Source organism: Ascidia mentula, chromosome 2 (assembly GCF_947561715.1).
Source record: "Ascidia mentula chromosome 2, kaAscMent1.1, whole genome shotgun sequence".
Taxonomy (NCBI): domain Eukaryota; kingdom Metazoa; phylum Chordata; class Ascidiacea; order Phlebobranchia; family Ascidiidae; genus Ascidia; species Ascidia mentula.
The window spans coordinates 9,470,490-9,496,969 of NC_138567.1; the positions used below are offsets into that span (position 1 = coordinate 9,470,490).

At 39.3% G+C, this 26,480-nt stretch overlaps 3 protein-coding genes across 4 annotated transcripts; 1 reads left to right on the forward strand and 2 right to left on the reverse strand.

Moving 5' to 3' along the window:
* Positions 1–220: 220 nt before the first annotated feature.
* LOC145889355 (28S rRNA (cytosine(4447)-C(5))-methyltransferase-like) lies at positions 221–6,516 on the reverse strand. Its single transcript, XM_082980297.1, has 19 exons — positions 6,276–6,516; positions 5,933–6,032; positions 5,553–5,671; positions 5,213–5,305; positions 4,674–4,750; positions 4,121–4,326; positions 3,958–4,040; positions 3,702–3,789; positions 3,516–3,621; positions 3,322–3,411; positions 2,964–3,051; positions 2,756–2,896; positions 2,374–2,513; positions 2,185–2,310; positions 1,848–1,934; positions 1,555–1,652; positions 1,007–1,152; positions 657–710; positions 221–592 (listed from the first exon to the last, which is right to left on the reverse strand). Exons 3-19 carry the CDS (start codon positions 5,650–5,652, stop codon positions 261–263), a joined length of 2,055 nt encoding a protein of 684 aa, XP_082836423.1. The 5' UTR covers positions 5,653–5,671; positions 5,933–6,032; positions 6,276–6,516; the 3' UTR covers positions 221–260.
* A 1,781-nt stretch (positions 6,517–8,297) lies between these two features.
* Positions 8,298–20,181, reverse strand: LOC145889356 (protein kinase C alpha type-like). Of its 2 annotated transcripts, XM_082980299.1 has the most exons (19): positions 20,098–20,181; positions 19,470–19,636; positions 18,935–18,966; positions 18,320–18,399; positions 18,142–18,253; positions 17,888–18,016; positions 17,566–17,731; positions 17,394–17,500; positions 17,177–17,298; positions 16,606–16,638; positions 15,994–16,137; positions 15,297–15,470; positions 15,110–15,201; positions 14,575–14,637; positions 14,012–14,150; positions 13,274–13,354; positions 12,640–12,747; positions 11,700–11,840; positions 8,298–10,141 (listed from the first exon to the last, which is right to left on the reverse strand). In XM_082980299.1, exons 2-19 carry the CDS (start codon positions 19,613–19,615, stop codon positions 9,971–9,973), a joined length of 2,040 nt encoding a protein of 679 aa, XP_082836425.1. In that variant the 5' UTR covers positions 19,616–19,636; positions 20,098–20,181; the 3' UTR covers positions 8,298–9,970. The 2 variants fall into 2 exon arrangements, with proteins under 2 accessions (XP_082836425.1, XP_082836426.1); XM_082980300.1 differs by lacking the exon at positions 16,606–16,638.
* A 4,692-nt stretch (positions 20,182–24,873) lies between these two features.
* LOC145889049 (nicotinamide/nicotinic acid mononucleotide adenylyltransferase 1-like) lies at positions 24,874–26,257 on the forward strand. The gene has a single exon (XM_082979927.1). It carries the CDS (start codon positions 24,947–24,949, stop codon positions 25,655–25,657), a length of 711 nt encoding a protein of 236 aa, XP_082836053.1. The 5' UTR covers positions 24,874–24,946; the 3' UTR covers positions 25,658–26,257.
* Positions 26,258–26,480: the final 223 nt, after the last annotated feature.

The following is a 26,480-nucleotide window of genomic DNA, read 5'->3' on the forward strand; positions in this document are numbered from 1 at the left end:
TTCAAGTAATTTGTTTCAATTACAAAACCGCGCAATAAAAGTTTTCCCCAATGCTTCGAATACTTTCTGCAGTCAGTTGTAGAAACAGAAGAATGCGATGCGACTTTTCTGAAATTTTAAAACCACTCGCCACCGTATTACCGGCGCCAACTCAAGTGTAGCTTCTGCAGAATTGTTGCAACTACCTCATAAAAAAGAATGGGATTTTTTTTTCGCCATTATATTCCAACAAAAATCGCGAAAAAATACGTCAACCACTTTTAAATGTCGCCTTGCTTCTCCACTTTCACCTTCGGTTTCTTTTGGAAAGGCTTCTTGCCTTTGTTTTTGCCTGGGTTTGTCTTTTTTGCCGCTTTGTTTTGAGGAACGGTTGAGCTTGCCTTCACGCGTATCTTCTTCTTGTCTCCGGTCTTTTTCTGTCCCTTCCCATCCTTTCCTGTCGACTTTCCTCCCTTCTTGTTTTTAGCAAGATATTCGGTGACATTTCTCTTTTTGGCCAAGAGACCCGGAACCGGCCGCACGATGGCACCAGGCTTATGCTTGCGCTTCTGATATTTCTTCACTTGCTGCATGCTCAGATCAGAACCCGGGCCTTCGAACATAACATCACATATTTTACATTTGTTCTCGACGTCTACACTGCAGTGGACACTTACGTTTTCTTGGCTTCTTCGGAATCTCAACTTGATCCGTTTCTTCTGTTTTAGTTTCTAGCATTTAGGCATCGTTAAGACAAAGTTATATTGGATATGCTAGATAAAAAAACGATCGAAAAAGCGGAATGCTCACATAATAAGGAATTTCTCGGTTAAACTTTGAATTTTATCACAGCACAGGACGTGAAATAATGTTCCTTTTTTTAAAAAAAAAAGACAACACACAGGTTTAACTCCGGTTTTGTACCCAGATAAGGTTAACACACCACTGTAAGATTAATGTACTTTTCTTTAGGCAACACACCGCTATAGGACACAACAAACCTAATTCGATATTATTAAAAGCACACCTTCAGTTTGCTTATCTTCCGTTTTGGCGGGAATCTGGTTGGAAAATTTTTTCAGTTTGGCGACGAAGAACCCGTCCATGTTATGCGTGTGGGGGTAAAACCTTTTCGTGTGTTTCAGGCTCGGATGGAAACGATACTGACGGTAGCTGAGAATAAAAAACATACCCTAATTAATTGGAAGGTCGAAAACTCTTAATAGAGGCTTTTTCTGGGAATATAAAAGGTAAAAATTAACAACAAACACTGACAAAATAGAAGATTGAAAATTCTCATTTCGGCATTTTCAGGACCTGTTCACTTAACTCAGCTAAAGTTAGGAAAGCAGAAACATTCTTGCGAAAAACTTTAGTTCACAAATGTAAACGTTTTGATCACAGCTGTGAAGAGACTGATCGAGTTGCAAAAACGTTCTTAACGCTTACCAACATTAAATTTTTCTTCAAGAAAAAATTATGTCACAACTGCTCGTATTAATATTCAAAATTCCCACTTAAACTTTCACAGGCCCAACTTGAGATGTGGGAAACGCTTCTGAAATCACTACGTACCGAGTGAAGCCTTCCACCCCGAACTCCAAACCAGTCGGCACAAGTTTCACATTTCTCCGTTGGAGGGCGTAGTTCACAACGTCCTCGTTCTCCTCGACCTATCAAGATTTTCAACACATTCTTGTCTGTTACTTTGTGCACTCCACATAAAAAAGTATTAAACTGTATTTTACACAATATGTCATTTAAACTGACGCTTACTTTTCAAAACATCAAATGGGAAGCATTATATGTACTTATAAGGTAAGCAAAAAAAACGTTATTACCCAAATACACTGATGTTGTTTACTCACCAGAATAGAGCAGGTGCAATAAAGAACGTAACCACCGCTTTCCGAGTTGGCGTTGCACGAATCAATGGCAGATAGAATTAGCTCTTTCTAAAACGTAAAAATCCTAATTTACGCTAACGTTTCCAAATACAGTCGGTCGACACATTAAGTTAAAAGGTCACGCTTGTTGAGGTAAGTAGGGTCGTGTTGAACGGTCACTTCACTTTAACGTTGCGTAATAACGTCTTTCTTTGCTGTGAGCTTGGAATTACGCTATTCGACACTGGTAAGCCTGACAAAAGCCAAATAAATCGGGCACACATTTTGTTGCAAGGGCTGTCACGCCCATTACACATACCTGCAAATGCGAACATCTCAGAATGTCGCCCTCGTCCTTGTTAATTTTCACAGCCGGATCTTTTGATATCACACCTGTGCCACTGCATGGAGCATCCAACAACACCCGTGAAAAGTTCCCCATTATCTGGACGACAAAAATACATGAAACAATTTAACATTATCTACTGGTTAGCAATTTTTCACTTACAGCTGGAAATGATCTGCCATCATAGTTGGATACCACGGTGTTACTGATCCCCATTCGGTGCAGATTTCCAACAACAGCTTTCAGTCTGGGGGCGCTCACGTCGTTCGCCATTATCATGCCAGTGTTCTTCATTAGCTGGGCTACAGTAAAAACATGTGATGTTAGTAAGATTGTCTTGCTTAAGTATGTGGCAATTAGTAAGGTCATTGTAATCAAGCACCGGTGCCTTGGATAGAATATGAGCACCAACAGTGCACAGTGGTTGGATTTGTTTGTCTACAAAGTCGGAGCAAAGTGAATTACTTTTAAGAATCTTGCTTGATACTTTTTTTGAATGTTATGGTACAAACAATTAGTTTTGCTTTTAAATCTTGTGTTTTACCTATATAGGATGTTTTTCCCCCTGGGGCAGAACACATGTCCAAAATCCTTTCCTGCGGTTGTGGAGCGAGTGCCATAACAGGCAAAAAGCTTGAAGCTCCTTGGATCATATAGTGGCCAGCAAGATACTCCGGTGTTGCACCTGTAACAAGTAAGTATTAGTGGGCTATAAGCAGTGGTCTGTGGGAACTATAAAGCTGGTATCTTACCAACAGGAACTGAAGAGTCATAAACTACAAGTCCAACTTTTGTCCACTTGCCCAGAGGATCCAGGTTTACTCCACGAGCAATTAGGGCCTGAAATTGTTAAAGTGTTTAACGGGGCAGTCATTCACAAGATTGGGAGTTTATTTTCGGCTATAATTTATTGTACAATCAGAATCTCACCCAGAAGTCATCACCATGATATGACATGTGGAATAAGTCATCATTTTGTACAAATAACATCACACAAGATTATATAGTGCCAATCATACAAAATGCCTAACATTTGTGGTGCTCACCACTGAACAAATTATGTGTCGCAATACAGGTGTTTTTAGTTTTGAAATACAATCTGATCGTTACCTGTGCCAAGTCTCTTCTTTTCGTTTTGAGTGTGTTAGTACGGATAGTGATTGGTCTGCTTACTTCATTGGCTTCAAGAAATGCAATCAACTGCAACATATCAAAAGTTTTATTTATCAACAATGGGATTAACAAACTTATTTAAATAGTTTTACTGCAAGGTTTAAAAACAATAATTAGTTTATCCAAAGTACCTCATTTTGCGGAAAAAGATCCATCAGTTTGGAAATCAGAAACTTGTTGTAGCTGTAGTAAGTTTCCAAATCTTTTTGCAAAACAGTCACATATTCCTTTCTTTTCCTGCACACATATTTGCATGACAAAATTATTGGTGTTGAATCTTCAAAACTACCACAAGCTAAAGTTAAGTTGTTACTCACTTTTCAGGATCCCTCTTGTTTGTAAAGTCGGACAATACACTCATAACATCTTTAATTCGCTGATGGACAAATTCCAAACCACCCACAGGTAAAAAACCGTTAAAGAAATTAAAAAAAATATTTCTATGTCAGCAATAATAACAACAATTTTGTAACGACTAATGAAAAATTAAGCATTCTATTCCATGGCCAGTAAGAGTGTTTGGTTTTTAAATTTAGGGTTATTTGGTTTGCAAAATTTTGTTTTAAAGGATATTTTCTTTGCCTCCTTCTTCACTCAATGAAAGTTTGAAACTGGGTTGTGCGAGATTGGTTTCAATATCTCCTTCCGGAATTGCTCTGCAAAACAAAAGTACTCGATTCGCACAGTGAAACAAAAACAAAGCGTTTGAGCAAATCCAGTTTTTCAAAAAACTTACTTATTTATCTTCGAACGTGTTTGACTTGCTGATTTTGCTTTCTTCTCAATGGGCAGGAGGTAGTCATCTGTTTCACCATCTTCATCCACACCACTGTCATTTGATGAATCATCACTATCTCCATATTCCTCTGCTTTCATTTCATTTAATACCATTTCCTTTATGCTAGCCTTTGTCATTTCAGTGGCAGCAACTTCATGACCAAGCTGAATGATAGAGAATATACTTTTTTACTGGCGAATTTTTTTTAACTAGAAAATTTTTTTCCTGGCACTAGTACATGTTGTTAATGGGTGGTAAGGAACTCCATACATTGCTTGCTGTGTTTTATTAAGCTGCCAAAGTTTTTGCATATTATATAAAACATGTTAAGGCAATTTAACAGATTAACAAAATCGATGTATTAGGCAGCATAGTTTATTGTGGCAAAAAGGATAGTAAATAAACAGACATAATGGGCATCTAATGGTGAAAACATTACAATGTCTATTTCTAGTAAGTAAAGAGTCACTAATGAAAAATTGGCTCTTCATTGCCAAAACATTTAATTCACCATTTCGGTATCTTCGGGGATTTCTTCATCGCCTGATCCAAACAAATTTGTGGGTTCAGGAGCTTCTTCTTTTATACCTATTATTCAGCATATAACCATTATGCAAAAACAATGTGTTAAGTACATACCCCTTCATAATATATACCCCCAGTAGTAAATTTTAAAAGAATTTGCTGTATTTACTAAACTCTGAACTGAACTCGGTTATAAGTCACAGGTAAATGTTGAAACAATGTTTAGTGAAAAAGTGCGAAGTCACCAACTCTGCTATTAGACATGTTAAGCTTGCTAATTAATTTGCGCAATAAAACCACAAATAATACACAAAAATAGGTAAAGTCAATGAAACATAGAGCTTCCGGAAAAGTTTTAGTGTTGCATTAAAAAACTAAAAGCTGCACTAACAAAACTGTACCATAAAAAACTTCTCAGTCATCAAATAAATAGTGGCAGTTTGTGCAGTAATACAACAGTTTGGACCTGTTCAAGTTTATTAAAGGCAGATTTTGTTTAAAATACATGGACTGACTGCAATTTACCTCCTACAGGAGACTTCACTTTCAACAAGTCACATAACTTTCGCTTTCGTTCCCTCTGTTTTGATCTCCGAGACTGTTTGACTTCAGATTCATCTTTAAAGAGTAAATTGATGGCAAAAATTATGAATATGTACAAACATATAGATCTCCCTTTGACTGCATTTGGTCTAGGTCTCGGGATTATAGGTATAATCTACATTATTGCAAAATTGTCCAAAATGTGTAACTGTAAAAATACATGTTTATTTCAGCCTTATGACATCAACAATATTCTTATTAAAAAAGTGAAAACACACACAATGTCACAAAGTTCTTGTTAAACTAAAAGCAGCAAATATACCTTTCCAGTGGGAAGGGACGGTCAAATCTTTTTGCCTGTGAGCTTTTTTGCCAGGGCCTCGGACATGCTTTTTCTCAGGATCCCGGTGATGGCGTCCCATTGTCTACTGTTTTATTTATCTAAAATGTACATCCAGTACACATATCATTATAATACAACATGATTTCAACACATTACAATTTTGTGTCCTACATCTTACAGATTTTATCTTGTAAATTTGCAGTTTTAGTAAGCAAAAATATTAGGAGTGCGATGTAGAATTGCCATACATTAGGATTTTTGGGGGGAATGTCTGGCATTTTAGCATCCAAATTTGCATCAGGGAAAAATAGCAGTCAGGAATTTTGAGTACAGTGTGTATGTACATCTAATATTCTTACTTTGGAATAATACTTGTTTCGAAGATTTTGGTACAAACTCAACCTCTCTTGTTTTGTGAGGCTAAATTCTGTTCCCGCTTGGCGATCTTTTTTTCGGCGACTGTACAATATAACTTATAAGAATCTGCCAGTTATTTTGTGGCTATAGATGTGAATAAAACATACAAATAGCTTTGGACATTTTAGCAACAGGTTTCTTTGCTTGTGAAAAGTTTTTACCTCACAACAAATTTTTTCTCTAAATTTATATTTATTCAGCTCTTTGAAGTGAATTGGACAATACATAAAAATTATCTTTGCATGGTATATGCAAAATGCTACAAAAACATGAAAAAGACCTTACCTAATATCAATATAGGCGCAGCAAGCAATCAACGCCAGGCCCCAGAAACTAGTAATTAAATCGTAAAATCCAAGAACTCTCCTTGCTTTAAAGGGTGCTGGGCCCTGCAGACGTCGAATTAAAACTTTTTGTCGAACTTTGGGGTTTTGCAATGGATGTGGCTGGTCAAAGCTCTCGATGTTTTTTGGTTTCGAGTTTTGTTTACCCATAACACAACAATTTGGTCATTATAAAGTTTTACCGACCTGATAATTGGTGAATGAAGCAGTTTATCAGACACAAAATAAAAACAAAAAAAGTTCAAACAAACTACAATATTACCACGTGCAAAACGCAGAATTTGCCGTCACACGTACAATCGACCTCACAAGACTCTTCAGCGTTCCACGTTGTGTAGCCATGTATGACGGAGGGACAAACCCAACATTTTGTTTCTATGGTAGTAGGTAAAAAAGAATTTCTAAGGCCGGGTCCACACTCACTCAGGTTGATCTAGCAAGGTAAGCTAACCTAACACGAACCTTGCAACGTCACTGTCTGGATCAGTGTTTCTCAAATTTTTGAAGACACTATTAATGCGATGGACGACCAGGCTGATGCAACGACACCAATTTCAACTTTAATTTACACTTCAAACGTAAAATATAACTTTATTTCAACCTAATATCATCGGTCTCATAACTATGACCACCAAATACTGAAATGCCCATTTTTTTTATTCTCCTGCGCTCCTTCTTGATTGCAAAGGCTTCCCGGGGTGCTGGCGCCCACTTTGAGGACACACTGTTATAGGGATTTGGCATAACACAAAAGAGATTCGAATACGCATTGGAACGCCAAGCCATGCAGGTTTGCAAAACAAGCCGCAATCATGGCCCTTTCCTCCTTTAAATATGCTATTTGCCTCTTATTTGTGACCTACACTACAGGAGCAGCAAAACTTAAGTTGGCATTATTTGATCCTTTATTTCACACGAAACAAAATAAACACAAAAACGTGGTGATATAGCCAAAGTACTAAATGTTGGTTTGATATTTACAATGGTGTTTATTTCAGTAATACACTTGTTTCTATATCAAAAGGGAGAAAGTGCCACATGCGGCTCGGTAGTCGCGGGTTGCAGATATCTGCCCTAACCCAAGCGACTGCACTGGAGTTTGTGCTAAAATATAGTGCAGTATATATATACTAGGTAGTCCGTTTCAGTACACTGTTAATACAGCAGACATGTTTTAATAATAACTACCCATACAACATTTCCAACTAGCAGATGCGTTTCAACATAGAACAACAAGTCGCAAACACGTTTATGACGTAACTGTGCAATGGTTCTCATCCACAAAAAGAGAACAAATGGACCTGTTTGGCTTGTGGCATACACATTGTATTGCCTACGAGGAAACAAATACGAGGAAACAAATACGTGGAAGTCAAAACGGTTTGGACCGTAACATTCTTTGAGTCACAACATAGAAATGAACAGCAGACGGACAATTGCAACGTTAGACAAAACTGCTCAAACCGAAGCAGAGCGCGGGTACAATTTATGGAATGAAACTTCGCGTTATTTCATACGCTGGGATTTTTGCAATCTATGCCACGTAATCCGGATTGACGTAGCTGAAACCGTCGAATTCTGATTGGTCCAAATTCATGATGAAGAGTCGGTCACATGGCGTGAGTTTCACCTTTTCCTTGGTGAAGGATCGATCGAAGTTTGAAATGTCGAAAGGACTTGTCTGCAATTGTCCAAATATTAAACATAACCCTTTTATAGACCACTCGTGCATTTCAGCAATTAACAAGCGGTGAATGTGGACTAGTTTTTTTAACAACCAGGAAACGTCTTGTTGTAAAACCGTCTTAAAAGTTTTGCCTACTCGGTGAACCAAGCTCTGCTGATCATCCCCATACACTTGCTGGTCAAAATATACCTTTCCATCTAAGAATGAACAACTACCCCTCCACAAGATCTTGCATGAACAAACACAAACCTGCAAAACGATTTCTGCGAGCGGGTGTATCGTCTGGTTAAGAACTTGTTAACCGCAATCACGTCCATATCACAGAATTTGGCGAACACACGATCAAGGGCGAATTGGAGTAAAAACAAATTGGAATACAGGAATTCGCCCACTGGCGCCAATTAACTCGGCAACAAGCTTAGATCCACAAAACACAGAGATTTGCGTGTAACACACTGCAGTGCAAAAGGCGTCATTAGCCTTTAAGGGTTGGAATAAGGATGTGAAATATTTGCGAGAGAAACTTTGAAACATTTGCGCGAGGATCGTGGTATTGTGAACGTTGCAGCGACCATTAGTTGGTCTGGGACGGCATTGGTTTCAGCAAAAATTGCTTCATATAATTCGATGCGTCATTGCGGTTTTGTGCACACGTACAGTCCTCACAAGCGAGGATTGGCTTCAACATAGTGTGAATTTAACAAAGGGCGCTTATACTAAATCTTTCACGATATAGAAGTACACATGGAAAAAACACAATGATACAGACAGGGAGGATTATGAATGATACATCAACGGCAAATACAAGGTCGCACAACGACAAATGTGAAACAAAACGACGGAAAAACACGTTTCCTCGCCAAAACACACGCGAAATTGATGACGTTAACACGATGGTGGGAGGGTACGCAATACAAGCATGCACATAATATACGGGCGATTTGTATAATATTATGGGCTAACGATCCGTTGTGTTTAGCATACAGACTGCCTGCAACACCAATTTCACATGTGCAACGCAATCTATTGCGAAGTGGTGCTACTTCGTGAACACAATAAACGTCCTGAGACGGGAAAATAGGCTACAACTACACTACGACTGCGTTTATGGGCAAGGTTATTTTTCCAGTTTGGCGCAAACCCACCTCGGATCATTATCGTGGAACAACAGCTACACACAGAGCGAACACAACCAGCCCAAAGCATTGCACATGTATCCAATTGACTACAGAATTTCCATATCTAACAGGAACGCGTCGGGCGGCTCACACAAGCGTACAATAATAAAAAATATATATTGACGATTAAGGACGAAAATGCAAAAACATGACAAGAATTGTTCGCGCTTGGTGGTCATAGCGTTCGGCGCCTGCGACCAACCACACACGTTCTACTGCAATTTCATGCGGTTTTCGCGCATACAAATTCGTTAGTAATCACGTAAGTAATTTGTGAGGCAGTTATTTGAAACGAAATGATGTTAGACTGGCCGAATGTTGACCGTAACGATTTGCGCTGGCAGAGAATTTGATTTTAATTGATGTTTTCGGCGGGCCCGTCACGAAAAGCGCAAACTTTTAACAAAGGCGGAAACGTTAGTGACGGGATGAAGTAGAAAAAGCCGCGAACATTTTAGTAACATTATAAGTGAATAAGGTAGTTTTCTTGGAAGGCATTTATAGATAACAAGATTAGTGATTTTCTAATGTCCCTTAAGCATGGTTGTTTTAAGTTCCTCCCTTAAAGGGGAAACACAAAAAGTCGATTGATTTGCCTGTAGCTTGGTCCCAACACGGGCGCAGGGTTTACATGCAAAAAGAGATTTTTTTTAGTAAATGAAGATTTAGATCACAAACAGCTGAACGTCGCCGTTACGTTTTGCCCGTTTGCACACACGAAATGCGGACACGCCCGACTGCACACGATAAAATTTGAAAAAAAAATCGGCCTTATTTTGAGACCAGGCTACTTCGAGTAACGGGAATAAACTCGTCGTTGACGAACGTGAATCCGTCGAATTCGGTCTGGTCGATGTTTTTAAGAAACGCCGGGTCAATCGGGGTCAAGTTGGGCTTGCTGCGCGTGAAGTACTTGTCGAAGTTCTCCGTGATGTTGGAGCTCTGCGCGTGACGTCACCGACATTTGACATGCATGGACGGTCACGTGATGGCAGGTACGACGGTAACAGTGCAGCGTAGATCACAAGGACAAGCACAGGACGAACATGAAAAACACAAACGGAGAACTCGGTGAACTCGGTGAACGATAGCTCGTGGTCATTAAACAGGTATACGTATATATATGACCGATAAATATGTATATAAATACATGACGGACATGACGAAAAAACTACTATTACAATTGTGGCCATATTTTGCTAGAAACAGAAACAACGATAATCCCCCAAAAATGATGCTCTACATCAAAGATTTTGTGACGAGGATACATTTTTGGGGCATAAGCTACATAAGAAGTACCACGTGTCGTATCAATTGCTTCTGTCTAGTATCAAAATGAATTATTAATAGCGCAATGGCCAGGGCACCCACGAAGCTTAGTTAACACGACATATATAACATTGATCGAACTTAATCGAAAATTTACGTTGCTGGGATACAGCTTAGGGCGGCGGCCAACTTATCTTTTAACGTCAAGCCACCATGAACGGCACTTTCATGGTCCAATGATAAGAGCGCCATATCGAACCGCCATTGCGCAAAGCTAACGACCTGGGTAGTTTCTTTTAGCCAAATATAACAATGACAATGCGTTGCAATCATTCGAGATAAGTTTTGCCACGCCCAAAATAGGTGTCAAGGTCAAGGCAATTACGGAGCTACGGAAGTTAACTGTCCACCTATACATACACAGCCGATCAGATATTATGGGTCAGTCACGTGCGGATCTAACTGGTTTAAATGCGCGGAGAATTCGTTGACGGATGTAGCGGTGCGACGAACCGCAATTTGTGACTTAAATCGCCTTTAATAGCCCCGACGAGGATTGAGAAGCGAAATTGAACGCGAAGCTGCCAGAACGAGAAGGGGAACTTCCTGGAACAGGAGCAATAACAAAGCGGGGCGCTAATAACGCCAACTAATGTTTTTACCGCGCCTATACGTCAGATGATGTGCGCCATTAACACTTTCTCGCCACCGACATTTGAGAAAATTAGAGTGACGAAGAATGTTCACGTCAGCTCGTCAATCGATTAAGTAAATATACGAGGTAGGGTAATAAAAACAGCCCAAAGTGCGGCCAAAAGTTAATGCCAAACTTCGAGATCGGCTTTTAAGCACTGAGTCGATACAATTGCTACCACATTGGCGCGAGGAAACTAGTTACGCACGCGTTTGCTTCCTATTCACAATGCACAGGAGCACGTCAGCTGTTTGGTGTGTGGGCACGGGCGGATGTCGCTTGTTAAACATAAACAACACCACCGCACGGGATAGGCTTTGATTCGATGAACCTCAAGACGAAATTATAAGGGCCTTTTGATGCTTGTCGCACTAAGGGGCGGTAACCACAGGCATCCAGGCACCGGTTACGTGCGCTTTCGCATATTTCGGGGCTTTGAACTGTGAAGCGCGAAGCTACACCTTGGTGGTATTAAAGAGAAAAAAAGGGCAGGATTCGCAGAATAAACACTTCGGCGTGAGCCGAAAGGCTACTTACGACTTTTGGCTTGAAAGGCGGCTGAGTTTCGCGGGCTTCAATCCTCTCCCAGTTGATCATGCGGAAAAACGCGTGTTCCATGATCTCCCGCCTGCTGTTCGATCCGCAGCCCAGGCGCTTGGTGGGATGCTTTTGCAGGAGCTGTGGAAGGAAATTAAGGGTGGAGTCAGCTCGCATAGTAATGAGCGGGGTTTTCCGCCTCCGACATGAAAGCTTTTTGGTATGTGGTGTGACGTATGGGGTTTTCTGCTTTATCTGTTTCACTACGATTTACAACAACGGATACAGCATGCGTTTATTTTTAGAACACATGAACCAAAAACAATAGTCGCGCATGGCCAAACAATATTTTGGGTCGAACTATTGGCATCGATTTTCGGCCGTTGAGATAATTAGTTCAACTCCGGTTTTGAGCACACGTTTTTTGCAGAAATCCGATGCGTACAATTTATTGACAATGTACAGCGGTGCGCGACACGGTCGGCACAACGACCAAAATCGATCGAGTCAAAAGCTCCAATCGTTCGACAGAGCACGCTGCGACTTTAATTAGGAACGCGGCCCTATGCGCAAGTGATGCAGCGGTCGTTAAACGAACACGCTAGGGCCGTCGATCCTAGATTAGACCGCACGCTCCCAAAGGAATACATAAACATGAAAGACGTGTGGTTGCAGCGATCAGCCAGCGTGCTGCAGATTTGTTTGAATCGTTGCAAAGTCGGTTCAAGGGTCAAACCACTGTTGTTCACCTTAAGGCGGTTTTACACGGGAATAGGGCGGCTTCTTCAAGAGACATAGGCCTGTCAAAATAACGGGAAGCCGCATATGAAGCTGCAAAACCACCGTTGACACGTTTTCCTCTCGGCGGTCACACAAAAGAAACGTACAAAAGCAGCAGTAAAGAGGTATTGGATGTTAAATTAGTAACATGCGTCATTACCCCTTTGCAGATTCCAACCGCCTCTTTGGACATCGACCTTGGATATGAGACACAATTTTCCATGATTGACTGGAAGAGCTCGTCCTCGTCCTCGCCGTCGAATGGAGGCTGAACAACAAAGAGTTGCTGTATGATCATGTAGAATGGCAAACGCGGCGGATATAGGAAGCGCACGAAGCCGGTTTCGGCGTAAGAAGCAGTCAGCAGCACGCCCTAAGGTTTCGCAGGCGTGCTGTGAATCGAGCCAGAAACCGCATTTTTGTTTGGTGCTGGGGAAGGGTGGTTTTGTTGTATGTACATGCCACGGAAACTCACTGGCATTTTCTCGATACACAGCGATAACGAAACATCATACATTTCTGTTGCTTGTCCCAAGTAATTAATTTTGTGCCTATAAATGACTCCTCGGAATTATTAAACGTGTGTTTTTCGAAATTCCTATTTGAATAATAATGTTTACATATACAACCACAGAACGCCAACAGGTTTTGATCTGAAGCCCGCATTTATTATTTTTTTTCTGGCACGACGAACGAAAGTACTGTTTACATGCAAATACAAGATAATTTCAATGGATATGGACGCTAATTGTTGGCATTCGTATATAAAAGCTCGTAAATACACAGCATATTACCTGGCCGGCCAGCATCTCATAAAGCAACACGCCGTATGCCCACCAGTCAACCGACTTGCCGTAGGGTTCGCACACGATGATCTGAAATGGAGAGACGACAAACTGTCAAAGAGGCCAGTGACTGGCAGTAAGATGCCTTTCGATAAGCGGGGCCCAAGTGAGCAAGGGTATAAATTATTTAGGAAGACGGCAAGTTTCGAGCGATTGGCGCTCCGTTCCGTTTAGGAAAACTGGAATGCGGCTCACGGGAATATTGATCCGCGTCTTCTGGGCCACGGACAGGCAATTTCGGGATCCTATTGGAATTCAATGCAATACTTGGCTAATTAGTACTGAACAGTTTCTGAGGTCACCCCATCCAACACATTGGTGGAAGGCGTTCAACAATGCGGTTAAATTCATATATTCGCTCAAGGCAAGCGCCAGAAACAACGAGGTTACGTCTTTTAAGCAGAAATAACCCCACAAGCCAGTCATTTTGGTTTTAGGTCGTCTGGAGACGTGTTTGTCAGAAATAGCTGTCGGGCGAGCGGAAGTCCGCATCACCCAGTCATTTTCTCGGCGCAAACAATGCTCTTCCAACGGCAAGCTCATTGTTAAGTGTTCACCTCAGACTAATCGTTTTATCCTCGTAGTATCTCCCATTTACCGCCAGTACACAATTGTCAATCAGCTAATATTCCACTATTTAGTTTCGACTATTAGTTAGGAAGTGACACACAGCGCGACCAACTTTACCTCGGGTGCGATATAGTCCGGTGTTCCACAGAAAGTGTTGGTCGTGTTGCTGTCCTGGATGTTTTCTTTGCACATGCCAAAATCGGCAATCTTGATGTGGCCCTCGGCGTCCAGCATTACATTGTCCAACTTAAGGTCTCTGCGTACGAGTGAGGTGTATTTAAATTGTTAAAAGCGTTCCGTAAACTTTAAGTTCGCACGGGTGCGGAAAGCGTTGAGTGGGTTTTGGGGCGCCTTAAGAATGATTAAATTGACAGAAAAAAAATATTATTTTCAAAAATAATTATTCACAAAATTTATGTTTTTGTGCGCATTTGTGGTCGCATTTCCTCTGATAGAAAAACTAAAAATCTTTCAAAAATGTTCCATTTTGTATAGCACGCAATTGTGAACAAAAAGTCCGACGTAACACACGCATAGTTTCTAACACGCGTATAGTTGTATAATCTCACGGGCAAGGCTACAAAATGCAGCATCGATCAACGTGACGCATAATGACTTTATCGCCTGAACCGGCACATCACATCACCTTCATGCTACGCGCAAGCGAAAATTGCCCTTACCTGTACACAATACCGCGGTCGTGGAGATAGAACAGACCCAGGGCTATTTCAGCGGAATAGAAGCTGCGTGAAAAACAAAGATATTGTTTTATTGTGTTAGGGTGTACACAGAAAGGCGGAAATGGAGACGCCGCAGCGCAAACCACAAGCCGTCGAAATCATGACAAAGATTGGAAACCACGAGCTGCATTGAGATGTATCCACGCAACGGTGAACAAGGGTGCCAGGCTCTTAAAAGCGAAACCGTTGCGCGAGGACTTGGCTGAGTGCTCGGTGGTTACTATTTAACTAAACACATGCATCGGAAGCCAATATACCACAGTCAAACATTGACTAACCAAGGGGTTTTATGACCGAAGCCAAAATGTTGTAAAACGTTTTAAGGGGCGTTCAATGTTGTTCATCAAAACTGTTTCCTTGTTGCAAACTTTTAGAGAGGTGCGCTGCGTTATGTTGCAAATGTGTTGCATAAAAGGTTGGGACAACTCGCAACGTCTAATTTCAGCGCGAAATGTGGAAGAATGCGAGTACGTACACGGCCTGCGGCTCCTTAAACTTGCCAACTTGCTGAATGTGGTACATCAGGTCACCGCCGTTGATGTATTCCATCACGAAGTAAAGGCGGTCCTGCGAAAAAGCGGGAAACGCGTTGAGGCGAAACTGATACGTCGGGCTAGTAGCGCGGGCAGACAACATTCCGGTAAACATCGCTTGGCACTTACGCCGGTCTGGAAGCAAGAGTGTAACTGGGTGAGAAACAGGGGCTTGTCACCGAGGGCCAGCACTCGTTTCTCAATCATTGTGCACTCCACGTCGTCGTCCTGCACGATCACGTCCTTCTTCAACACCTTGATGGCGAAAATTTCGTCCGTGCCTTTACGCTCGGCCAATAAAACCTAAACAGAAAAGCATGGTCAAAACGGGGTCACGGAAGAAGGGCAGCTATTTTGGGCATCTATAAATATAAGTCAGAAATAATACATAGTAATATTTTATTACAGGCGGTGCAAGCAGGCTTTCGCTTGCAAGAGCAAATATTTAAGGGACGGATTTAAAATTTGGCTAGGCAAAATATAGTAAGGATGCGGCTTTGCGCAAGATATCACACTAACCCAACAGATTAACGGAATTCTTTCCAAGCCAAACTTCGCCGGGGGCCACGATAGCGAATGTATGTTGGCGTGACGCTCATATTTACATTTAATAACAAGAGATGACAGAAGCGAAACCGTCCGGTGACGTAGCCCGCAGGCAAACATCTGTACCGGGGCCGTGAGTTGCTTTATTGAGAGCAATACAATATTCAGTATATATAAAGTCGTCTGATAGTCACACCATCTGTACTAATGAGACCTTATAAGTCGATAGTGGCCATCTGTATGCAGCTTACACAATGCAGTATTTCACAGCAATGTTTACCTTTCCGAAGCTGCCGCGGCCGAGCACATGCAAGAAATTGAAGTCCGATGGCTTGACGTTCTGGAACTGCTTTTGACCGGCAATTTGACTTCCGGCCTTCGGTTTTCTTTCCTGTTTCATTTTGTTTTCCTCGAGCATCTGTTTCTGCAGGAAGACCAGGATAGCGCGTTTACGGCGCGCTCAACCGGCAAGCATAATTAAATTTTCAAACTTGGCATGCTAATCACTACGAGCGCAACAGAATGTAATTAAGGATGTATTAGTGACGAATTAAAATCATCAGAGGGGACCAAAGGCGCATGTTTCAGTGCGATTGATTGTTGATACACAGGCAGTGGAAGAGGCTGTGTTAAAAAATAAAACTTCGTTCAATTAGTGATTACCAGCGTGCTCGACAGAGCGGCTAGCGTTGCTTGTTCACGCACGCACGTAGCTGCGGACCTCGTGCCTTGAAACCGTGATCCAACGCAACGCGGGCCTCCTGTCTTTGCTGAAAGTGTTATTTGCCCAGTGCAGAATTACGAGAAACAAGTGCCGAGTGTTTTGTTTCATTGTATGTGCGTTAGTGCGGCTGAATTAGAAATTGATTGTTGCTAATGGAAAGCTTCTTACCCTGCGCTGGCCACTGCCACCGGTTGATTTTATCTGCGAACACGGGACAACGGGCGTGAGCTGAGTAAGCCCCTACACCGGAACACGTTAAGACAAACGGGGCAGTAACACTGCTTTATTTATTATAGCCGGTTTGTCGCACCGCCTCAGCTCTTGGTGGAGATCGGTTGCCAAGGCTTCTAAATGCTACAAGGAGCACGAAAAATCACGCTAAACCTGCTTGCGATAGGGCAAGGCCAGGAAGCCGACACGTTAACAACGCGGTTATGTGGCTTTGCAAAACAATTCGGGATGGCGTGGGCCAATTATAGGTGTCATTTAACTGTCGCTGCCACTGCGTAATGACAGATGGACCAAAATCACTAAGGGTTGAATTGCGCTGCACTAATTACAGTCATGTGTTACCAAATGTTGAGGATGCTTTATTTCCAAACATGAAGCCGTGATAAGCAAGATGACAAAACAACAGAACGTGCTGAATGTTGGCTCCAAAGCATACACAGACGTAAGGGTAAACAGACATCCTGATGACACAACAGCCCTGGGTAGGTAAGATGCAAATTTGGCATACCTCCAATTTCTTCGTAAGAGCTTCCATTTCCTCCCCTTCCTCCATAATAGGAACATTGTAAAATTCACCCTCCTGCTGACTAAGAAGTTTGAACCATCCTTTGACAGAAACTTTCATCAGCTCTGCACAAATATACAGTTGTTGTTGTTATTACCTCTGGAGTTTACCAATTTGTAGAACGAAGAGAGCCACGAAAAAACACTATTTATAAGCAGACCTGAAATGCCAAATGAAAGTGAGCCCATGAAGTCATTAGCTGACGTTCGATCCCAGTCCCACACTTCAACAAGAAGTCTGCGGTCTTTGTCGCTGTCTTTCAATTGTCTGCAATGTTAAAATGTGCATTGTCATTAAATGCTCTCAGGCATGCAAAGCACAAGACCACTTACATAACCAGTGTCTCGTTCCAATGTGGATTGAGGTTCTTTTCAATGATTGTTGTTTTTCTCTTGGTTCGGCTTCCATCATGTTTCTCAGCTGGGATGAGTTTAATTTTCACATAGGGGTCAGAGAGGCCATTTGGATCCATAGGTGCCAGATTTTTGCCTTCGTGCACTAAGCCACAAGGGAAAAGGTTATTGATTTCAATAACAATGCAAGACATGCACTCTGTCAGCATTGATGCAAAAATCCAGTATCATTTACTAATCAATAGAATCCATAATGCTATTTCAAGAAGATCCATCACAATATGTATGAGTAACATCTTACCACAGGCAGTTAGTTTTCCATCACTAATGCTTGCTTGCAGATAAAGGCGGCCCCGTTTTTCTGTATGATCCCTGCCACATGTTGGTGGAACATATGGAATACATCTCTTGTGAAAGTTCAAGTTGCATGCTGTTCAACAGAAACAATTTACTATTATTTCAAAGTAATCTACACGATATGCTCCAACAATACAGTACAGGTATCTGTATAAAAGTGCTTGAAATAAATTTGGTACTGCCTAAGTACAAACTTACATGTGCATTTCATGCCTTGCTTTACCAATCCATACAATAAGGATCCGCAGTGGTCACAAAAGGTGGGCGAGGCATACGAAGCCACTTTGAAGTTGTGTTCAGATTTTGTAGCCTAGCACACATCATATAACAAATGAAGCAAAACATTCTAAAAAAATGTGGTCGTAAAATAATTTACCCCTCCTCCTTCAGTGTCTGCACCAGGACATTCGAATGACACATACTCGTGGCAACGCTTGTGAACAACGAATCTACAAACTTCAAAGTAAACAAAGCAATTGATCAAAACTACACATCAGTGAACAACGCTATTTACTCTCATGCGCTTGGCTACTTAGAAAATATTGGTCTGTTTGAATTACAACAGCAGAAGGAATGTTAAAATTTTGGCAAATGACGATAGAAACAACTGTCTAAAATTACAAAATTTGGGAGTTTTTGGAAGTAAAGTTGGCAATAATAAGCATAAGTCTGTGCCAATTGATGGTTAACTTGTGTCACATGAAAGAAGTACTGCTGGTTAGGTAGATTTGATGTAGTAAAACAATTTATTGCCAGTCTGTGCCATAACTAATCAAAAATGAAATGGCTATTACTATTACTCAGCTGCACAAGCTGATATAAATACCACTAACTTCCGTTACTGTGCTACTACAGGCTGAAACTGTCTTTCCTGTGTTCTAGTCATTTCTGTCAGACCCGAAATGCTTTACAAATTCTGCTATATTGTTTAGGTCATGGATTAAGGTGCTTAGTTATAAAAAAAATATTCAAAGAAAACCACAGCACTTACTTTGACATTGATATCCCTGTTTTCCCATACCCCTGTTCAAAAGGATAGGAGGTTAAAAAGTTGATAAAATATATGTTGTTGTACAGTGATTGTGGTGGTCAATCAATGACAGAGGGCCATTCTTTTGTACTTCACAATAACAAGGATGAAATAACCACAAAAATCAATATGATTATTGGACAACTCCAGTTTATGGTATTATTATTATGTTGTGACAGTGTGAAGATTGTAAATATAGAAAAATCATTTTGAATCAAGGCATAAAAATTGGCAGCGCCACAATATAACTCATGACTGTGATTGTGTTTTATATTAAACAACTAACAAAATTGCTACCATTGACTGGTTGCATTACACACTTTCAAACTGGATGTGATGGACTTTTTGTTTACATTAAAAACTTGGGGTCTACTACCAATCTAATTATCTAGTGAAAGAAGGTTAAGTTTTTAAAGCATTTATTTAGTTTAAAATCAAAAAGAATATAGATTGCAAACATATAAATACAAAATGTGCAAAATATTTTAAAACTTACCACACAAATGCTGTGCAGTGCCCACAAAAGGTGAACTGCTTAAAAAAGCGTGGAATGAATTCATGTTTCTTAACCTTGTGGATTTTCTGCCGCAAGGCTCCCTTGCGATGAAATCCTTTGAAACTGGTGCCACCGCTTTCACTCATGTTTCACGCTCTTCGGGTTGCCTTGAAATTGTGTGTTAAACATAATGAAACTACTACATACAACTCAAAATGTTCATGCAGCCAATTTGTTCCAATTTTTAAACAGTGATATTGTGGTTTATATAAAAATTAATGCACAGATACAACACTAGTTCAGGTTCATTTGCACAAGTTGCATGATTAACAATGGACAGCAGCTTTCACAATAGCCTACCAGAATTATTGAAAGCAAAACTGTTTTAGGCATAAGAACGGTTGTGAGTAATATTATGTGCTGAATCATTGGGATTTTAGTTTGAAATGTTAACCAGGTTCCAAATCAGGTAATAATTTTTGGAGCTAGCAATAGTTTTTATTAAAAAAGCTATTTAATTCAGATCATTACAGAACAAATCCTTTTCCATTTTGTGCATGTGCTGTAGTAAAGAATTGTTTAAAAAAAACATTGCAATTTTCGTTTTATTTTATTTGTTAATTTGTACCTTGAGAGAACTTCTCTGTCTGAAGGATAATCACCGTTTTAACATAAACAGAGCCTAGAATTTATTAATAGGTTGTTGAACACTGCAACATAAATAACATGACGAAAGTTACGTGCTAATAATGTGCTTAATCATGCAGACTATGCCAAGTATCCAACAATAGTCTCAAAATCTTTTAATAGACACAAATTCATCTTGCATGCATTTTCAGAGCGGCACCAATTAGGTCAATCATAAATCAAACTATGCCACTGTTACAGGAAGACTTTTTTATGATGATAAAGATAAGCAAACAACAATAAAACGACAGTATATTGTTATTGGTGGTACAGTATATATATATACCATATTTACATTACAACTTATATTCAATACATTCACAGCAAATGGCAACAAAGGTTCATTATATTACCACCAACGAGCATATTGTATGTGTTTGGAGCCAGGATCACTTTGAAGTTTAAGACACAATAAGGAGAAAATCACATTACTAAGTGGATTAACTTTTTGAATCCTATTTACGAACAATAGCCAACATGACATCTGCTTTTAAAAGCTTAGAAAGTAGCACTTTACAATAGTGTTGGTGTTGAATTACTGGACAATACTTTGCACTCATTACAAACAGTGCAATTTTATGACTTTGTATACATATACAAGCATAAAAGAACAGACAACTATGTGGCTTACCGATTCTAAACTGAAAACATATTTGTCCTACTCATACATATTAATAATTGACATACATATTACCAAACTTGTCTGCAAATACATATTTAAATATTTGTAGGCTACTAGTCCACACACACCAACCAAATGCACGTTTTACAGCATAGCAATCCTGCAAGCATTTGAGCCTGGTAAATAATAGTTAATTACTTTTGCTGCATTGCCTGTGGAACAAAAAATAATGTCTGGCCAAAATACTTTCTTGCACTTCAAAATTTCGATGAATCACAAGTGTCCTCATAAATTATAAGTGTGGAATAACCAAGTGTGGCTATCTGGAGTATGCTCAATGCTCATTCAAGCTGCGAAGTTGTTATAGATTTAATTTTTTTGGTGCGTAGTGACAAGACATTTAAACATTATTGTGGAATTACATGAAAAAAGCTTTGAATCTCCTATATTCACAAATACAAATATTTTTTTTTTAATTAATATTTTTTTTATATTTTTAATTATATATACCATTTCGGTTACTGACATTGTGGGATCACAAAAACTTTGTCTACAAACAGACAAATGGCTAAAAATCGTAACTTTAACATCGCAGTGTTATACTCATCCATACATGGTGGATGTGTATATTCAGATTTCATACTGACATAATATATATTGAAATTATGTTAACAACCTTTTAAAATAATGTCATTATCCCTGCCATTTTATGCTTACATGCATGGGACATATTATCCTGGACATATGGTGACAACCAAGTAAATAACAACAATTTGGACACACCAACATTATTGCAAGTAACGAAGAAGATCAATTTTAACTAAATTACATAGGAAACAAAAGTGAATTGTTCAATCAATTTTAATCTAAAACTTAACAATGCCAACAATGCAAGAATGTCATAAAAATTGAGGGCAACATTAACTATTAATATTATAATATGTATACGTCAAAAGTGTTTAGTCCGCGCAATCAACGTAACGTTGGCCGAAAAAATCCTTTGCACAATTAAGAATTTAATGAAACGGGCGAATTTCAGTCATATCATATATCAATTGTGTATAAGCTGCAGACAGATGGCCACTGTTTCGACCTAAAAGGTTATTATTGGCTCCACATTGCTTATAATACATTTATGTCTGCAATGCCTGGACTGCGACGCCTGTACACCATAATATATTTATTGACGGATTACGCTCCGCGCAAAATAAGTGAAAATTACCAAGTGCTGAGCAGAAAATAAAACAAATGCTAATCCTAATAAAAACAACTGATGCTGAGTTTTCAGAAAACAAAAGTCACTGCAGTAACGCGTTGCTGCAATCGGCCGAGAAGTCTCGACAATATCGCTGCTGCTCACTCCATAGCAAAATCGTTAACTCTGCTGTTCGGATTGAATCCGCCCCGCTAACGCACATAGAAACAATACGTAACCGACCACAAACGAAAATAAGAAATGCCCCGTACAACGGAAATGATACCGCAATAACTTTTGTTTTTAAAAGGAATAAGCAACTCTAATGTTTAGAAGTTCCCAATCAGTACTAGGCAAAATTTTCTCATTTTTTTCACTTGCTTTTTGTCATCTTTATTTGTTTTAGGTATTAGCAAACGCCTAGCCTGTTTAGAATATTTCAGGAAAGTAGGCTATTTCCGGCAAAATGTAAAAAATAGTTGAACTTAAATGTAGTTTCTTAACCAATACCCTTGATGCTTCATAAAAATGGGCTGGTGGATTACAGTCTATCATGCAAAAGCACTCATCCGTAGTGGTTTTAATTATTACAACAAATTCTCGCTCATACATTTAACTGCTACGGTTTATAAAGAGTCTTTGACCCTAACAAGTATGTAAAGTAAATATTTTAGTGCCTAATCCGATGCTGTTTAACATATGATTGTTGGATGGCTGTGGTAATTGCTTTCTTTCGTTGATTCCTATTTTTGGACAGTCTTGAGAACGCTGAAGTCTGCCAAATCAAACTAAACGTTTTCTGAACCAAGTTAGCGTTTTCGTATTTATAGGTTTGGCTTCGGCCACCACAGCCAGGTATAGATAGTCATGTGCGCCTCTTAATTGAGTTCTTTGCATTGTTTTTTTGCATTGGACTTTTTGCATTGGACTCTTTGCATTCGGCTCGACTCTACTCTATGTGGAATCATTGTTCTATATTTGATCTTCAATTCGGTGACAAGACACTGCTGTTATTAGTGAGACTCTACAAGCTATTCGCCGGCTTGGGATTTATTCCCACAGCCTGATAATAAACTGTTATTCGGATTCAACGGTTTGCTGGTGAAGTAGCTGAAGCTTACAGTATTGTAAATAACTCTAAGTGTCTCAGAGATATTTAACAGTGTCTCGATAGCCTGAGCGCGAGTTGAGTCTCTTCGATTGTTAAGTCTGCTTCTGCCTCGTCCTGTAAAGCAATCAGAATTCGAATAACTTCCCGCATAATCATTGTATTAAAAATTGTTGCCGGCTTCATTAAATCGGTACATTATAACTCTGCAATAGAATTACGATAGAATGAAGCGAATGAAGTGAATTTACAGGTACGCACAAGGCTCTTCAAAGCTCTCCATACTGAGCGCTGATTGGTCAATAAGGTCACGTGATATCAAGAAGCAATATAGTACGAGAACATAAAATACAGGATATTGTCAGCCAGGACACATCGAGGTTATATGTAAATCGGATAGGTGATTCACGTGTGCTGGGGAGTCACTAGTTCACACGTTCTTGTGCACATTAACGGAAGGTGGTCCTTCGCGTATAATCTGGGTCGCATTCAAATGGTTAGTTTAATGCAAGTAAAAATGTATCCTGAGAGAATATTTATATGGTAACCAGGATATTAAATGAATCACTTTACTCGAGAACATTTGATGTACTAATCATTTGGGTCACGGTTTCGAAATATTCAATGTATCTGGGAACGGGGCTTACAAATCCTTGCGCAAAGCTGCAAACGAAATGGATTATGCAATACTTGTACAATGCTGCACACAAAGCATTACGCAATACAAGTACTGGTTTATCTGGGTATGTTACACGTCCAAACCAACTCTAAACCAAATCGGCTGCGATCGTACGCCGTCACCAAGCTCAATAACCACTAAGGTTTTTTATAGGTGTAAGGTTATACAGTTCATTTCCGTTGTATAGTCTTTTGCGCAAAAATATATGTTAATGATTTGGTTACTTCAGAAATTCACACTGAAACACCACCAGATGTGAACGAAACAATTACCTTTTAATTTTAGTTGTTGATGAGATTTGAAATAACAAATTAAACCGTTTACGTTATCGCACGGATTTGAATGAAAATTCAAACAATAAAGTTAATTGAAAACAATTTGTAATATAAATTAATTCGAAATTAAAAATGGAAATCCTTTGCCTCTGTCATGTTTGTCGAATGTAATCACAGAAGGGTCGTAACATAGTCCGAAAACGGTAATTAACAGACCACCCTTAGTCAGAAAAAAGTAATTCAAACCCCTTAAAAATGAAGTCACGTTAAAACTCAGACATGTGATTGATTCAACCTTAGTTAGATTAAAGTGCAGGCCTCCTGCCAAGCATGGTTTGACGGTTTGGGTTTAAACATGCAGCTACAATTTAAATGTGCTTAGGGCGATATCTTACCCTAGTTTACTATGAGAACATTCGATTTCTCCCTTGATAATATATTACGATTCTGGCATAAATTAAAACTATATACAACTATTATTTAGAATTAGATTCTTCAACCCTGTTGAATAAACGTCTGGTCTGTATCTAATGCCCCGTTGACAAAGGGAATTACCCCATATGACAAGCAAAGTCTCCGCAGAAAATTGTTGAGCGGGTTTGTTTGTAAAAAAAAGCAACATGATTAGTTTCTAATGAAACCTATTTTAGGGTTAAATTCATAAGAAGTATACCCTAAAACAGTATCAGTTCTGTCTGTCCAGTTTGTATGGAAACATATTGTAAGGGTGTTACGTCAAGTGTTGTTATTTCGTTGCTGTTGCGCGGGAACTGCCATCAGTACGGGATGTAATTTTTATTTATGTTTTCATACGGTTGTGTATGTATATTCTAGATAATTTTAGGAACAGCCCAACAGTTTTCCTATTTGACAGGTATCAAAGCACACATTGGTAATAAGAAAAGATAGTCATGAGCATTGGACAAAGTATAATTTTAATTGCTTGTGGTTCCTTTAATCCAGTAACAGTCATGCATTTGCGCATGTTTGAACTGGCAAGGGATTATTTGCACTCTTATGATCCTAGTGTTAAAGTGAAGAAGGGGTACTTATCACCAGTTTCTGATCTGTATGGAAAGAAGGGTCTTGTTTCATGTGGACATAGGATAGAAATGTTAAAGAGGGCAGCTGCAACAAATGAATGGCTTGATGTCTTGCCTTGGGAATGTGAACAATCTAAATGGACACCAACTGCTCAAGTGCTTGACGAGTATTATAAATTATTGGACTGTGCACAAAATAATATTAGGCTCTTGTTGTTGTGTGGGGCTGATGTGTTGGAGTCTTTTTCAGTCAAAGGCCTGTGGAAGGAAGCTGATATAATTAGCATTATTAAAAATCATGGCTTGGTGGTAATTTCACGGCCAAATCATAATGCTCAGCAATATGTTACAAGTTCCAAGCTTCTCACATCTTTGAAAGACCATATCTATGTGGTGCATGAGTGGAATGAAAATGATCTAAGTTCTACAAAGATCCGTCTGGCAGTCCAAAAGGGAAACAGCATCAAATATCTTGTCCCTGATTCAGTTGTGGAATATATACAGGAGCATAGGCTTTACTCTGAAGCACCTCAGAGCGATCACAGCACTTTGGCACCTTTTCTAGGAACTGACAAGTGATGTTATCAGTATTAATGTCATGATTACCGTAAGTTTTACACCCCAAGCTTTGTAAGTATTAGTTCATTTGGCCAGGTTATATTACAGTTACATACACAACTTTTATAATTCAAACTGCAAGCTTATTTTATGTATATTTTTTTATATTTCTTCATGTTTAGTCAAACACAAGATAACTTCTTCCTTTTTGTTCCCAACAAAACAAAAAACTATTTATCCACAAATTAAACTACAAGTTTAAATATATTGAAAAAACAAAAACAAATATACAGGCTTTTATACTGATAGTGATGATAATCTTAATGCATTTTTTGTTCTCTGTATATACATTCTGTTATATTTTTGCACTGTTCAGGCAAGTTGCAAAGCCAGTCATTTTGCATGTGTACATAATGTTATGAAGGTGTCTTCATACTTTATGGAATTTGTTAAAATATTTTTCTTAAGCTAGTTTACTACTGTATGATATCAAATCATATTTAGACAAAATGTTTTTGCAAACATAAGACAAGCCGAAGCTTAACAATATTTGATAAACATTTTATTTTGCTTTTAATTAATCATGAATAAACAAAAAATACTGGACGGCGAGAGTGGATTCCCCGGATAATGTTTTTTTTGTGAAACTATCTGTTCGTGTGTCATATGTAAGACCATCAAAGCAGTACACCTAGAGTTGATATTTTCTTAAATTAAGTTCTGAAGCAAATGAGATTTTGCCAGTGAACTGCAGACAGTGCACACTGTTTGATCTATAGGGTCTCACCAGTGATAATCTGATAAGATGTTACATTATATATGCTAAAAGACAAAAATTAAACAA